The 16,985-nt window shown below is 39.4% G+C and overlaps 1 protein-coding gene across 7 annotated transcripts in view; it reads right to left on the reverse strand.

The window, feature by feature from the left end:
* Positions 1 to 16,985, reverse strand: part of KIF13B (kinesin family member 13B) — a 210,455-nt gene that overhangs the window by 116,967 nt on the left and 76,503 nt on the right. For all 7 annotated transcript variants that reach the window (XR_010113936.1, XM_055295848.2, XM_055295847.2 and 4 more), the window contains exons 4-9: positions 14,586 to 14,646; positions 12,111 to 12,203; positions 9,890 to 10,070; positions 5,516 to 5,603; positions 3,697 to 3,831; positions 1,077 to 1,189 (exon numbers count right to left, since the gene is read on the reverse strand). Coding sequence is in view for 6 of the 7 variants with exons in the window: in XM_055295848.2 (XP_055151823.2) it covers positions 1,077 to 1,189; positions 3,697 to 3,831; positions 5,516 to 5,603; positions 9,890 to 10,070; positions 12,111 to 12,203; positions 14,586 to 14,646 (671 nt within the window). In the remaining variant the exon portion in view is untranslated. The remainder of the gene's footprint in view (positions 1 to 1,076; positions 1,190 to 3,696; positions 3,832 to 5,515; positions 5,604 to 9,889; positions 10,071 to 12,110; positions 12,204 to 14,585; positions 14,647 to 16,985) is intronic.

Genomic DNA, 16,985 nt, shown 5'->3' on the forward strand with positions numbered 1-16,985 from the left:
CCCTGTCAGCATTTTGCCGCTCAGTTCAAAAGCACACAACTCAAAATAGCTATTTTCCCCCAATACTACTATAAGCAATAAAAATGCTTAGCCCAATATTTTGTAGTACATAAAAATGTGAGCTATAAATCTTCAGGTCAATATAACACCAAAACTATGTATCTTTAAGAAAGGAAGCCAGAAACACAATAATTAAGCCATATGTGTCCTTCTGGGATCCAAGGACAGAAAAGCTTCCTACCCATAATTAGCTAACAATTTGGCTTGAGGGAGAAAATGTGAAGTCCATATGAAGGAACTGGTAAACAAAATATTACTTCGTATTATTCGTAGCACAGGATCACCCCTCCCATGAAAAGAATTACCTGACCCAAAACAGCAATAGGGCCACTGCTGAGAAACCCCGACCTGTGCTCTTCGGCCCCATCAGGCTTCTCAACAAAATCTAAAATGAGCCCACATGAAGGAACTGGTAAACAAATTATTACTTTGTAAAGTCTTAGAGTCTTGGACTTGGACAAGCACGACAGTGTTTAGTAAAGGAAAAGCTCAATGTGGTTAGTACATGTTCGTCCAAAGAGCAACATGCAGGTCAAGATCAACAGTTCCACTCTGAGAGACCAATTATCTTTGATCTTCTCTATAGCTTAGACCAGTGGTTCTCAACTGGAGGGTGACTGTGTCCCCACAGGGAACAGCCATGGTTGCTGGTTGTTGAAAGTGAGTTTGGGTTGACACACCTGGGGGTGGGGGAAGAGGTAGCAGCTACTATCGCCATCTAGTGGGGAGAAGCCAGGGATGCGGCTAGACACTCTACAAAGCACAAGATCACCCCTCCCAGGAAAAGAATTACTTGACCCAAAACAGCAATAGGGCCACTGCTGAGAAACCCTGACCTGACTGAGGCTGTGCTCTTCGGCCCCACCAGGCATCTCAACAAAACCTAAAATGAGCCCAGGCCCACTGAAAATACCAGAAAAAAATTCCAAATCACCTTATTATTTTAATAACCACAGATGTTCCCTATTGGCTATTAAATCAATAAAGCAATAAAAATAAACTTCGAGAGCACTTACTTGTTAATGTTGCTCCCTTCCTTCAGCCTGTCCCCTGCAGCGCCTGTCTTCGTTGCTCGTTCACTGCCAGCTAAATCCACCAGGCTCAGTTTGCCCACTTTCTCGCCAGATGTCTACAAAGGAAATCAATCAATACTAATCAACAGGAACACAGGGCCAGGTGTGGTGGCTTATGCCAGTAATCCCAGCACTTTGGGAGGACAAGGAAGGAGTATCACCTGAGCCCAGGATTTCAAGAACAGCCTGGGCAACACAGCAAAATCCTCTCTCCACAAAAAAAAAAATAGCTGGCCATGGTGGCGTGTGCCTATAGTCCCAGCTACTTGGGAAACTGAGGTGGGAGATCACTTGAGCCCAGAAGTTCCAGGCTACAGTGAGCTATGATTGCACCTCTGCATTCCAACCTGAGTGACAGAGTGAGACCCTGTCTCTTAAAAAACAATACAAAAAGCAGTTCTGTCACAACTAAATGGGTTATGATCTAAACCCTTTATTAAAAGTATTTACTGTTACTTCAAAATTATTTTGTGCTGCTATAACACACTGTAAGAAAACTGTACAATCTAATGGTGGAGACACAGAAAATTTATAAAACTCTACTAATCCAGCCAGGATGAAAGCTAATTATCTCAGAAAAACAGTGCCTCCAAAATGGGCTATTTTGAAGGGTGCCTAATGAAATTTCCAGAGCAGTATACAAAAGTACTTCTAAGACTTAAATTTTACTATTATTGGAAACTGTGTTTAAAATTTCATGGATATTTATCAATAATCCTGAGACAAAACACTTGCAATTCTGACATAAAAAAAAAATAATCTGACCTTTATACAATAGAAGAACCCCTCAAAATCTCAAAACATTTTGTAACATTTACATCTTATTCATACATAATTCCATTTAATGTCGGGTGTTAGACTTACATCTTTTTCTAATTAAGATATTATATACATACAGATATATAGATATCTTTATCAAAAGTGTTTTCTTATCAAGCACATACATGTAACATACTTCGTACTTCAATAGCAACATAAGAAATGTAGGAAACCAACACCAAAATCTATAGACTGAATCATTTTTAAAGCTTTCCTTTAAAATAGACATTTCCATAAATAAACATGCTGTTAACAAAAGGATATTCAGCATCCCAAATCAAAAGTACTTTTAGTTTAAAAAAAAAAAAGTCTTCAGTATGTTTTTTGTTTTATGCTGAAAAGGAAATAAGAAACAAAGAACTTTTTGTTGTTACACTAATCTTGCTGTGATGGTAAAAGGAGAAAAATATGCTTTCAGCAGATGAAAATCCTGCCAAAATATAGCACTTTGCCAGGGTGATTATTTTACCTTTTGGTATTTGAAATGGACACACTAGGGGGTAGGCATCATAATAAAATATGTAAAATTCACATAAAAAGAGGGGAAATGCAAATATACTAGGCAACAGAGATGTTTGCAATGCAGCAGAAGCACGTATATCTCTGACTGGGTTTACTCTTCACTAGATTCAAAACCAAACACTCAAAAAGTTATTCTACAAAAGCAAGTGATTTTATAGTACAATTTCCCCAGTGTCATTTATTCCTTCTAACAGTGTTTCACAGAAGGCAACACTGCAAAAGAACCTCTGCTAAATCAGCTAGAATTTTTTTTTATTTTTGAGACAGGGTCTTGCTCTGTTGCCCAGGGTGGTGGGGCAATCATAGCTCACTGCAATCTCAAGCTCCTGGGCTCAACCGATCCTCCCACCTCAGCCTCCCTAGTCGCTAGGTCTATGGGCATGAACCACCCACACTTTGCTAATTTTCACATATTCTGTAGAAATGGAGTCTCATTATGTTACCAGGCTATTCTCCAACTCCTGGGCTCAAGCAATCCTTCCGCCTTGGCCTCCCAAAGTGCAGGGATTACAGGTGTGAGGCACAGTGCCTGGGCAAGCGAGAGCATTACCATTGGCTCATGCAGTTAGCCATCACAGTTTAAAACTCAAAAACTGCTGAGGCAGACAGTGGGCCATCGGTGCACTTAACTTCTGCTCCACCTTCCTTTAGTGGGAGTGGATGGGAAGCTTAAATCCACATTTCTCAGACTCCCTGGCCGCCCAGGCTCAGGATACACTTGCTAGAGGCTGGAAGGCAGAAGTAGAGCAGAGGCTGCCTGCTGCCCCTTTCTGGCTCTTTCTGCTGGCAGCAGGACTGGGGAAATGCAAGCACATTCTCCAGGTTCCAGGGTGCTACGAGGCAGCAGCATGGACAGAAGCAACTTCTCTATTCCTGCTTCCTGGATCACAGCTACGGGTATGCCTGGAACTCAGAGTTCTAGAGGTGTCCTCAGAGGTGGCACCACCCCGGTAGCCAGATGTGTGCTGTTCAGAAAGTTATTCCTCGAGAGGCAGTCTAGAACCTGGTCCTCCTCAGATGTCCCAGCACCCCTGGAATCACCTGCTTCCCTATGTGATATCCCTTTCTATTGACCTAGAGGGGCTTCTGTTTCTTGTCCAGAGTCCTCATTGATACACAAGTCTAGCCAGGACTTTAATTCATCTAACACCTGAAGAGGAAAAAAATAAAACCACAATCCACTTTAGAAATATAAAAACAGGTCATGCATCTGAACACCTACCCCAGACTTCACATCATAGAGAGTATGTGTGAGGGTGATTTTGAAAACTGCATGAGATCGGCTACTCTCCTCGTTCATGTTGGTTGCAGCAACTGTGCGAGATTTGTTACCCTCAGACATCAACGACTCAATATCCTAAGTGGAAACAAGTCATAGACCCACGTTTCATTACTTGTGTAATACACACTAAAATCCTGCTACACTACAAAATGCATTACAAGTTTTGCTACTTAGTCAACAACATTTGGAGTTAACACTTTGTTTCTCAATGAATATTGAGCCCCATGGAGTACAATAGCCAATACTGTCTCTGAAAACTCAAAGTACATCATTTGCTACAGGTACAGAGGTGGCAGCTTTGACTCAAAGTTCAGAAGCTACACTTTTGGTCGCACGAGATGAACAAGTATGCCACACCAACCCTCATCTAATATAGAAATTTGAAAAAACTTAATTTCTTTAATACAGAAGCAATACAAATTTATTGTTAAAACAAATTAGATTATACAAATAAGCAACACAAGTAACTTAAATAACTTGTGTCATTTGTCCCTTCATACAGGCATATCACTGACTACCACTATCTTAGCAGACCTGGTTTTAAAAATTAGAACCTCAAGAGACTAATTTTCTGCATTGATTTACCACTTGGTTGCTACTACTACTAAAAAAGAGAAACAACAAAATACAATAGGAAGGTCAAGGGATTTTCTTTTTTTTAATGATATAAGCTCTAAAACAGTTAACCAATCTGGATTTTAATTGCATTAATAACAATGCAGAGCTATGACACCCATCTGCCTCACAAGGATCTTAATGAGGAGTGAGAAAAATGGTATGTGCAAAAGTTGACTAGATGCTTCCCATTACCCAGTCTTCACTTCTTTCCAGTAAGGCAGCCCAATCTTCAAGTTAGCACATATGGCCAAGCTAAGAGACTACATTTCCCAGATGCCCTTGCAGCTCACTCTGGCCACATGACATTTTAGTGAATAAGATTTAAAATTAAAATAGGCCATCTGGGAATTCTCCTTAAGGGAGTAGGCATGCTATCACGTGTTGGTTCTAAGAGCCATCTTGAACTATGAGAATAAGGACATTATTACACCTCTCTATGTTGACCACTGGAAGGAATCTAGGTCCCTAATAACATATTTGGGGCCACCATACCAGCCCTGGAGAATCTACCTCCATATTTCTTTTCCATGAAAAGCCTTATTTCAATCACCATTCATTCATTCATACTTTCAAATGTATACTGAAAGCACCTACCATAGGCCAGGTACTTTTCAGACACTGAGAATATATAATAGACAAAACAGATAATAATCCATGTTTCAAATAACGGTTACATTTTTTTTAATGTTATGTGCAACTGAATGCAATCCTAACTGACACACATCATCAAAAACTGAAAAATCACAATTTTCTATTATAAGAATAATGTTTACAAAAAAATTCAACATGATACATAAAAAGCCTCAAAGTAAAAACATTAACTGCAAAAGGAAGTATAAGTGGGCCCCAGAATGGGAAAACAACAACAAAAGATAAAATTCACAATTTTCTAGATTGATTCCAAACCCACTTTAGATTCACTAAGTCTGATAACTTTTCATTTAAAAGCCTCATCCTATTTAGTCTATATTTATTCGCCTGTCTCTGATCAACTATCTCATTTTTAGGATTTTTGTAAAGTGATTTATTAAGTGATGCTATTGTATATACAATTTTTAAAAATAACAAATTAAGCCAAGGAAAAAAAGAGCCCCACCCTACTACACTAAATTTAAGTAGTTCACATACAGGATGTTGTTACCTTGTAGCTTGTGACAGCCAGTTTAGAAAGTCCGTCGACATAAGGTCCCAACACACTATGCTCTCTGACTTTCAACGTCTGACGGCTTCTGTTCATGAAAAACAAAGAAATGATTTTTTTTTTAACGATAGCCTGTTTTTAAAAAGGACTCAAGCTCTGCTCCATAAAAATATACGATGAATTCAAGAAAGACCCCAAATAAATAAAACCAACTGACTTGATCCAAGAAGAATTTAAACCAAACTTTAAAATCTTCACTGTGAAGAAAACTTCATAATGTGATTAAATATCACATCACTCAAAAGGGTACATTGTGGGATGTCTATTTACTCACTACAAAGAATGCAGAGTCAAATAAATATGAACAATCTATTTGTCTTACACAGAATGTGGTACAAAGAGCAGAAACTCAGTAAATGTTAACTGTGCAAGAAAGGAAAACTACAGACCAGTCTCAGTCATGAAGAAAGACAAACGAAAGACAGTAAACTGAATCTAATGATTTCAAAATACAAAACTGGGCTTATCTCAGGACTTTTAGGCTATCAACCATTGGAAAAAAGATCCATACACTTTAATCACATTGACAGCCTAAGGGGGCGGAGGAGGGAAGTATGATCATTTCAATAAATGCATCAAAAAAGATTCAATAAAATTAAATGTTTATAAGTTGTTTTTTTTTTTTAAAAAAAAAAAACCCTCTTAGCAAACAAGGATCTAATAAACCCAATAAAGGACATCTGAGAAAAATGTAGAGCACAGATAGCATACTTAATATAAACCAAAAATATTAAGAATAATATAAGCCAAAAATATTAAGAATAAACCAAAAAATAAGGGTACAAACTTTCCGTTAGAAGGAGTAAGTTCTTGAGATCTACTGCACAGCATGGTGACTATAGTCAGTAACATAATGTGTATTTCAAAATTGCTGAGAGTAGACTTTAAATGTCTGCACCACAAAAAAAATGGTAAGTGCGTGAGGTGATGGATATATTAGCTTGATATAATCATTCCATAATATATACATGATCAAAACACATTGTACTCCATAAACATATACAATTCTCATTTGTCAATTAAAAATCAAATTATAAAAAAGAGTGTTAATGATGACGTTACTGGTGATTTTCATTTTATATTTTTGTTTATCCTTATTTTAAACCACGAATGTGTGTCCACTTTTGAACTAAACAAAATCTTTTTTAAAATAAGTAATAAATTATAACCCTTAAAGTTTTGTTTTGTTTTGTTTTTTCCAAATGGAGTCTTGCTCTATCCCCCAGGCTGGAGTACGTGCCAGGATCTCAGCTCACTGTAACCTCCACTTCCCGGGTTCAAGCGGTTCTCCTACCTCATCCTCCTGAATAGCTGGAATTACAGGTGCGCCATCACCACACCCAGCTCATTTTTGTATTTTTAGTAGACACAGGGTTTTGCCATGTTGGCCAGGCTGGTCTCGAACTCCTGACCCCAAGTGATCCGCCCACCTCGGCCTCCCAAAGTGCTGGGATTATAGGTATGAGCCACCGTGCCCAACCAATGAGTCAAGTTTTTTGGTGGTTCTTTGATGCCTATGAAGAGAGGTGCACACTCCTCAGCTTGATACGCATGCTCCTTTATAATCTGCTCTTGACCACCTCTTCTTAGTCAGCTTCTCCTTATCCTCACCTTAGGCAGGAATTAATTTACTTCTATCCATTTGTATTATAATAAACTTTGGGCTCTAGAACAGCAAGAATAATGTCTAATTATTTTGGGAGTCTGCAGTTCCTAGCACAAGTCCTGGCACATAAGAATCACTAAATGAAGGAACAGACTTCACTAACAAAGTGAAGATGAGAGAGATTAAGGTGACAGTGAGGACTCCAAATGTGTTAGCTTCCGTCATTTGGAAAGCGAGTGCTAGTAACTAAGAAGGCAGGAGAGGAAGGGAAGAAATGTTGAACACATACAGTGGATGACTATCACAGAAGCTGAACCACATTCAATCACTAACACCCATAATAAAGAGAGCAAGAAGAGGATAGGTCTAGAATAACCCTTCATATAAACAGTAAAATCAGGGGATAAGGAAATGACTCTTAAATCTAAAATCTATAGTACCCTGGGATCGACCATTAAAAATGTCACTTATTACCATGTAACTGGATAAAGTAGATATAGAATATTTGATTTACTTCTCACCCCACGATATATTCTATTATTCACTTTTTTCCTTTATTTCCTTTTTCTTAATGTATCCTCTATTATCTGCTGAGTAAAACAACATAATTACACTACTATATACTAGATGCTGAATATAATTAGTACGTGAATAAAAAATGAAGTTTTCTCAAATGGTCTTTGAGTGAAATGAGATCACCTTTAGAGATTTTAATCCATTTACTTTGAATCTTCAGAAACTAAAAAAAAAAAAATTTCCAAGAAATTTTCACTGGGGAGATAACAGCAGCAGCTACCACTTATTGAGCACTTACTGTATGCCAGCAAATGTTCTAAGACCTCAGGTGTATCATCCCAGTCTATCTTCATAACAGCCCTCTGAGATAATTGTATCCTATCATTTCCCTCTTCAAGTTCCCTCGAGGCTGAAAAGTTGGGCCTGGAAAGCTTAAGAAACTTGCTCAATAGGTAACAAGTAGAGGACCTAGATCCTGAGCTATGCAAATCCGAAGCTCTTCAGAATTCACTGTTAATTACTGTAAGGAATTATCGTAAGTAAGCTGTTAATTACTAACCTATACCCAAGACAAACACAGGATAAATTACTAAAGACTGTACATGTGCAGATAAGCTGAAAAGATGCCATACAAGCACCCGGGATTAAGCAGAAGAATGAACAGGTATGAAGTCAGTCAGCTAAGAATTTTTGGAAAGAATAGGTCTGGGCTGGATCTCAGAAAAGTGATGATCTTTGCAGAGGTCAAAGTCCAAGAAAAAGTCTCCAAGGCAGAACAAAGAAAAAAATATACAGGGGTATAATATTAAAGTAGGATGTGGGTACCTGGGCCGTAAGGTACTCTCTGGCCTCTTTGTTTTGGAACATTTTTTATTTTTAATTTCTTTTGAGACAGGATGAATCTCTCATCCTGTCACCCAGGCTGGGGTTCAGTGGCACAATCTTGGCTCACTGAAGCCTCAAACTCCTGGGCTCAAGCGATCCTTCCATCTTGGCCTCCTTTTGTTCCATGTTGACTTCTGTGCATCCTACTCTCTGACCACACTGAACTGCTGGATCATTCTCCAAAAGTGATTAATTTACACCTTCAAGGTGTGGCAGAGGTTGTTCCCTACACCTGAGTAGTTCTCACCCAACTTCCCAGTGGACCAACTTCCCACTCAGCACAAATGTTATCAAGCAAGTACACTCTGGAATCTTCCCTTCTCCTCGGGGCAAGATAAGTCATTGTCCCTTTGCTCTCTAATTTGTAGGAGCCTCCTTCACAAGTTAAAAGCAGATAGCGTTGTATTTTAATTATTTGTTTACAAAACTCTCATTCTGTCCACATTGTGAGTTCCTGCATAGTGCCTGGTATGTAATGATCACTCAATAAATGTTTGTTAAGTAAAGTTCGTACAAAAGCACTGAGCATCAATTCAATCTCCCTGTGAGAATCCTAAAGATTATTTTTGGTCAAGGAAAACTGACAACAGAGAGGAGCTGAGGGTTCTGTTTGCTCTTCACTGAGAGTCACTATGACTCACTGCCTCTAAGATCCTCTTTTCCTTGATCATCTTCCTCATCCAGCAAAACTAAATGTCCTCTTGTTGTCCTCCAAACTTTCTATAGGCCTCAGCTTATTTGGCTCTTTGACCTTCCTAATGCTGTTTTTACATCAACAAGCCACAGGCTGTGGTCGTTATCTCCATCTTTCTCCACTGTTGCGCTTCCTTAACATCTGAACTCGAAGAACTCTCTGTGGAATGAACAGATTTCTAGATACTGTGCACTTTCCTCACTCAGTTACAGCTGTAGAGTCAAACCAGCATTTGTGAAGGCCTCTTAAGACTTCTGATCCAATTCTCTTTACAAGTCTGTGCCATGAAATCATGGGCACTTGTTTTTGTTCCTGAGAATCTTTAAAAATTCACTGTCCTAAAGACCAGGTTTCATCTCTCTGATTATGCCTCTCCCTCACCTCACAGCCCACAAAGAGCTGAATTCCACCTGAAATTTCTTGGGTTTAAAAAAAAAAACTATTGAGCCCAGGAGTTCAAGGCTGCAGCAAGCTATGATTGTGCCACTGCACTGAAGCCTATGTGACAGAGTGAGACCCTCTTAAAAAATTAAACAGTAAGATTTGCACTTAAGCCAATTCAAGTCTGTTTCAGTTCACAATGCTGAAACACTAAAGTCTCAAAGTCCTTTACCCTTTGGGATCAAGGAGGTCTCGAACTTTTTCATTATAAATTTCCATGTAGGACACTTCTACTTTAAAACTCTGTTCTTCATTTTCCTCTTTCTGAGTTCGTTCAAAGAGTCCACTGCAAAGTCTTGGAATTAATCCAGGTTGGTCAGCTGTGCCCATCATGGTGTAAGATTTTCCAGATCCTAAAAAAATGGAAATCACAGTTACTATTGTCTCTTTGAGACGTTAAATACATAACCCTCTTTCTGTTGCTCATAATAAATTATAAACACTTAGCAAAACGCCAAAATGCAGTGAGAAATACACCCAAATATAATAATAATAAGTACAGAAGCTTTCTTACTGCACATGCGAAAGTGAAAAGCAAATGTCCTTTAGAAAGAAAAATAGGCTGGGTGCGGTGGCTCACGCCTGTAATCCCAGTGCTTTGGAAGGCTAAGGCGGACAGATTGCCTGAGCTCAGGAGTTCGAGATCAGCCTGGGCAACAAGGTGAAACCCCATCTCTACTAAAATACAAAAAAAAAAAAAAATTAGCCGGGCGTGATGGCGTGTGCTTGGAGTCCCAGCTACTCAAGAGGCTGAGGCAGGAGAATTGCTTGAACCCGGGAGGCAGAGGCTGCAGTGAGCCGAGATTGCGCCACTGCACTCTAGCCTGGGCTACAGAGCAACACTCCATTTCTGAAAAAAAAAAAAAGAAAGAAAGAAAAATAAACTTATTTAATCATCCTTATACTTTAAGAAAATATCTAAAGCAAGTGAGAAAATAGTGAAGTCTAAAAGTTTTCCGAAATAAGCTGAAAGAACCATATACTTAATACTATCGTGCCTGCTCCCAACCAGTGATCACAGCACAAAAAATATAGGTTCTCCCTGTGGACCCCAGAGCAAATTAACTCACTACCCTTTCACTATAGTGTAGAAACTAAAGAATAATCTTTTTTCTTATATAAAATTATTTTCTCGGCTGAATGCAGTGGCTCACGCCTGTAATCTCAGCACTTTGGGAGGCCAAGGTGGGTGGATCACCTGAGGTCAGGAGTTTGAGACCAGCCTGGCCAACATGGTGAAACCCTGTCTCTCCTAAAAATACCAAAAAAATTAACCAGGCACAGTGGCAGGCACCTGTAGTCCCAGCTACTCCAGAGGCTGAGGCAGAAGAATCACTTGAACCTGGGAGGCAGAGGCTGCAATGAGCAGAGATTGTGCCACTGCACTCCAGCCTGGACAACAGAGCGAGACTCTGTCTCAAAATAAAATATTTTCTCCATTGTAAAAGAAATATATATTAAATAAAATTTAGAAAACACAGGAAAATAGAAAAACTTAAATTACCATAGTCCTACTGCCCAAAAACCAGTAACTATTGACACTTGAGTATAATTCCTTCTGTTTTTAGTAGCAGTGTTTTTGCAAATATGGTTTTAACCTACAAGTTGCTGCTTTTGTCATCCAACATTTTATTGTTATCATAATACCTAAAGCTAATGTGCCACATTTCCTAAGTACCAGGACTTCTGTAAAAAGTTTGCACACGGGAACTCATTATGACAACCCTACAAGAAGGTCTATGATCATCAGCCTTTCCAGATAAGGATGAAGGGCAGAGAGGTTAAGTAACTGCCCAGGTCTCTCCCCTGGCAAGCTGCAGAAGCAGGACTGGAGCTGTCGCCACCTGGCCCCAGCTTTCTGCCCTTTCAACACGACACATGAGGCTTCTTGAAAACATCCAACACATTCTTCTGTGAGAACATTTCTAGTTGGACAAGCTGTATACTTTACTCTTATAAAAGTAACTAGTTCACTTCAAATAGATTTTCTTTTCTTGACCACAGAGACTCAAAAGCCAAAAAGCTTCTTAGTTATTACTGGTGAGATATTAACAAGTATGTTCTTTTTGGTATTTTCTCTGTTATGATTCTGAAAGCCTTAAAAAAGCATGATCTATAGGCATGGCTGGTAATATGTTCAACAGTCATAGCTCTGTATTTTTTCGAAAAACAACCCTGCCAGTGCCTTGTGAGACAAATCAGTAAAAAGATCCCAATCCTAATTTTATTACACTCATTTTAAAATAATGTTACTGACTACTTTCAACATCTACAGTACTTTCTGAAAGCAAAAACAAGGAATAAATCAGCAATGTTACTCAGTAAAATAAACATGGTTCTATTTTCTCTTTCATAGATGGTTGTTTATGTGATTTCATGTTATTTAACATTACCAGTCTGTCCATAGGCAAAGATACATGCATTGTAGCCATCAAAAGCATTCTGCAGGATATTCTCCCCAAGGCACTTGAAAACAATATCTTGACCTGAGAGAGAGAGAATAAGAGAAAAGATATTTTAAGCCAAAACTACATATGAACAATTCACAAAACAAAAACAAAAATCGCAAAAATGTATAATCTGCTTATTTATCTCCAAACAAGATTTTTAAATTTGACGAATGTTCCCAAAGGCTTATGCCTTCCAGGTTATTTCTAGTTAGCACATGAAGGAAAATCAGCTCCCTGTACTACATACTTGAATAAATAAACACTACTAAGAATCCCCTGCAATGCAGAGCCAATGAGCTGCTCACTTTATAATCAATGATTATAAATATCTGAAATTTATACTTGGGACCAGGTGTACCTGGACTTAACTATTTACCACTCAGGCAATGCTCTTATTCAGTGGGTACCAGAGTTTAGAATAATCATATATACCAACCCCCTCTCCTTTCCCTCAGTGACAATTTCTAATTACAGGATCTACAATACATACCAGTTAGGACAGGGAGTCAGAGCCTGGAAATTTCCCTCAGCTTTCAATCATGGACATAAAGAACAGAGTCAAGTTCTCCCCGACAGGCCAAATGAGATATATCACTACTCACTAATCGAATGTGAATCTGACAAGTCACCCTACCTCACTTAGTCTCAATACCACATGGAAGAACTGGATGCTTTTATGTTATGGCAAGGATATTCCATTATGTCTCACTTCCTTTTTTTTTTATACCAGTTAACTTATACTTCTGATATTGGGCCACCTAGACCAAATGAATCTTAACTTCAAAACAGCCATAATATTCATCTTTCTCATAACAGAAGCCAAAACAATATGATGCTTAATATTTAAAAGAGATTGTTAAAAAACAGGTGACAAAAGCAGTAAGGAATAAAGGCAATCAAAGGCTGTCACTGTAGTCCTAAACTTGCGGTGAGATGTGGCTTGAGACAGTCATCATTTAAAAGAATAATAGAGTAACAGACTTCCAGAGCCAAAAGAAAATTTAGAGAGAATATGGTATATTCCTCTCCATCAAAAAGAGAAAACTGAAGCTCTGACAGGTGAGTTGATTTACTGAAAGGCCCAGGGGCGGTAAGGAGCAGGGCTGGGCCTGCAGCCTAGGGTTCCTTTTCTCCTTGGCCGGTGCTCCACTTCTTTCACTATGCCATCCTGTCTCTCCAGCCCAGTCTCAGGCCTCCAGGGCAATCAAAGGGGCGACCCTGTGCTCCCGGCCTCATGTAAGAGCTGGGGCGTGTGAGCGTGGAATAGCCACTGTGTGTGCTAGTCATATCATTTCATCAACATATACCAAGAATGGCACACAGTGAATCTCCCATTTTCCAATCAACATTAAAAACTCTAATAGCAAACACGGGAGGGTGTTGTCTGTACTTTCTACAGTTATGCAAAATAATCCTACGGTACTCATATATATCCTATGGTAATTATATAGATGTAGGTTACCATCCACGGTTCCTGGCTCATTAACCCTTGTTGCAGTCTTTTACATCGTTGGGGCACTTTAGGCCTCAGGAAACTATCTGATCTCCTGCCCTCCTTTCACCTGCTGGAGGCAAGACTCTCATCTGATTGTGGGTCAAGAGCTTCTCATTCCACAAGGTCTTGCCTCATATCCTAAAGGAAGGAACGCTACACAGAATGGCCAAGAAAAGTCTGAACAGACAGGACGTGCTGTGTTCAGATCATACACTTTTTGTCCAATCACATCTCTAATCGGTTGACAATCATGCATATATAAGGAAGCCTCCATAAAAACCTGAAAGGACAGGGTTCAGAGAGCTTCTGGATTGCTAAACACACAGGGCCAAACAGGAAGGTAAGAACTCATCCACACGCCGGGAGGGCGCCGCGCCACCTCCATGAGGACAGAAGCTCCTGCGCTTGGGACCCTTCCAGACCTCACCCTCTGTATCTCTTCATTTGGCTGTTTACCTGTGTCCTTTAAAGAAAATCCCTCGTAATAAACCCCTAAACACGAGTGTTTCCCTGAGTTCTGTGAGCCGCTCTAGGAAATTAATCAAACCCAAAGAGGAGGTTGTGGAAACCCTAATTGGAAGCCAGTAGGTCAGAAGTTCTAGAGGCCTGGACCTGCGCTGGTGGGAATAAGGCAGCGGTCTTGTGGGACTGAGCCCTCAGTCTGTGGAGCTGACGCTGTCCCCAGGTAGAGAGCATCGGAACTGAGAGGATGCCCAGCCAGTGTCTGCTGCTTGGGGTGCAGGGAAAACCCCCCCAACATTTGGTCACATTAAGTCATCTTCTGTGTTGATGACTGTTATTGTGGTGTGACAGCAGAGGAAACACACAGTTTGGGGAGTTTGCCAAACAATCGTGTAAAGGAAAAAATACTGAACACCTCCTTCTATACCATCAGTAGTTGACAGGATGCTGGATTCTATTACCTGCATACTTTTCTTTGACAGATTCATCCATAGACCAGAAACAATGATCATAAGCAAACACCTGTTGAAAATGAACATAAGTGTGTATTAAGAAAACCTTAACATTACTTATAAGCCATAACTGATAAAACTGTTCATAATAGTGAAATAAAACAACTTACTGTCATACAATGGAAGTTAATTATGTATGTAGAGGCTTACAATGAGAACTAAACACCCTATAGGTGATATGACTCTATATTTTACATGGGAAACTATTCACAACGGTAATTGACAAAAGAGGTTACAAAACAAAATGTGTAATAAAATGGCTATTGCACACACGCACCTACAGTGACACACACAGTTACAGCTATAAAATTTATTTTTTTGCAGTGAAATTAGTGATCTTTGTTTTACGTTTTTATATTTTTTCAATATTTTTATTTTTGTAGCCAAAGATATTTTTTAAATAACATTTAAAGATGCTCACTACAGCATGTCCAAAATAGCTTAAAATAGCAGAATGTTTAAATAAATTATGACACAGCCATGTGCAAGTATAGATTTGAGGGTATAGAAGACTTGCTGATTTAAAAAAGTTTATGTTAATGAAAAAGTTATAAAAGTCTAGAGTATGATTCCATATTTGTACCAAAAAACTATATGCATAAAAAGCAGGAACAATCTGTATTGAAATGCTACTTGGTGGGATCTTACAGATGATCTGTTTTGATCTTTCGCCTTATCACCACTTTCTAGAATATCACATAGTTCTTTTTTTTTTTTTTTGCCTTTTTTTTTTATTATACTTTAGGTTTTAGGGTACATGTGCACAATGTGCAGGTTTGTTACATATGTATCCATGTGCCATGTTGATTTCCTGCACCCATTAACTCGTCATTTAGCATTAGGTATATCTCCTAATGCTGTCCCTCCCCCCTCCCCCCACCCCACAACAGTCCCGGGAGTGTGATGTTCCCCTTCCTGTAGAATATCACATAGTTCTTTTGCACTGTTTGAAAAGCTTCTTTTCACTAATTATTTCTTTTTCTTTAAACCAACTAAGCAAAGGTAAATTTTTCACTGACTGCATCTTTCACTTTTTTGATTTCTGTCAGTTTCAAATCTACTTACTTGTGTTTTGTGATTTTATCTCCGTAAAGATTTTAAGTGCAATTGTTTTAAAATGTATCTCAGTTCACATTTTGTCACATTCTCCCACTTTGGGAGTCTGTTGCTATGCTTCCTGATGATGGTTTGCATGTTAGTTTGCAGGTACATCTTAGCAGGGAGTGTTTATTTTATGGTTTACATGATTGCTTATTTTTTCCTCTCCTGATGGCTACCTTTCCATGACTAGTTTATGTTGTCATTTCCATTACTGAAGCCCAGATTTTGGTCTTCTCAAGGCCCAATGTCTCTATCCCTTCCTATTAACACAGACATTAGCTCAATGTTGTCGGCCAAAAACTGATTGTAAGCCTTCACTCACAGAGAAGGCTCACCTAAATCAGTTTTCAAGTGGTGAGCTTGGCTCCAGTCCCCAACCATACACCAGTGACCCCATTAGTCGGCAAGAGTTGAACTTCCAATCACCTCCAGGCGCCTGGTCTGAATCCAAAGCCCTGGAAATATGTCACTTCAGCCCTCGCTTACTGCTGGTCCTTGAAGTTATATATGTTGTTGTTGTGTTTATCTAGTTTTGTATAGAGACGGGGTCTCACTATGTTGCCCAGGCTGGTCTCAGACTCCTGGCCTCAAGCAATCCTCCAGCCTCAGCCTCCCAAGTACTGAGATTACAGCTATGAGCCACCATGCCCAGTCTAAATACGTTGTTTTTGAGTCTGATGACATGATTTTCACATTCTAAAATATTTTATCTGTCTCTGCTGTAATTTTGGTGTTGGCAGGAGAATGTTTCTGTGTAAACTCACAAGATTATCTGGACCAGAAGTCTAAAAGGTTAATTTTTTTAAGAAAGAAAATTAGGTTAAGATGGTAAATTAAGAATGCATACTGATATCCATCACCCAGCTAAAATTAACTCAAAATGACAGGGGATGGGGGAAGTGGGGAAATTGCCAAAAAGGGAGAGAAGGGGGAAAGAACAAGGTTTTGAAACTAAGAGTGCTTGCTTGTGCCTGGATCAGAATTGAGAAACTCCTGAAAAAATTCCGATGAAACTGATGGGAGTAAGGGTGGGGGCCTGCAGGGAGAGCACAGGCTGCAAAGCCAGTGAGCAGTTCTGGGAGGTACCAGGAGGGCAACTAAAGGGGCAGGCAGATAACTCTGGCAGCAACCGAGAGGACAACTGGCTCAGCACCTCTGGACAGGTGAGGATCGGCACACCTGCGTCTCTGTGTGAAACAGCAGGCAGAGGAGACACGTGTTCCCTGGATGGTGCTGTGAGGAGGAAGC

Source organism: Symphalangus syndactylus, chromosome 10 (assembly GCF_028878055.3).
Source record: "Symphalangus syndactylus isolate Jambi chromosome 10, NHGRI_mSymSyn1-v2.1_pri, whole genome shotgun sequence".
In the NCBI taxonomy this organism is placed as follows: domain Eukaryota; kingdom Metazoa; phylum Chordata; class Mammalia; order Primates; family Hylobatidae; genus Symphalangus; species Symphalangus syndactylus.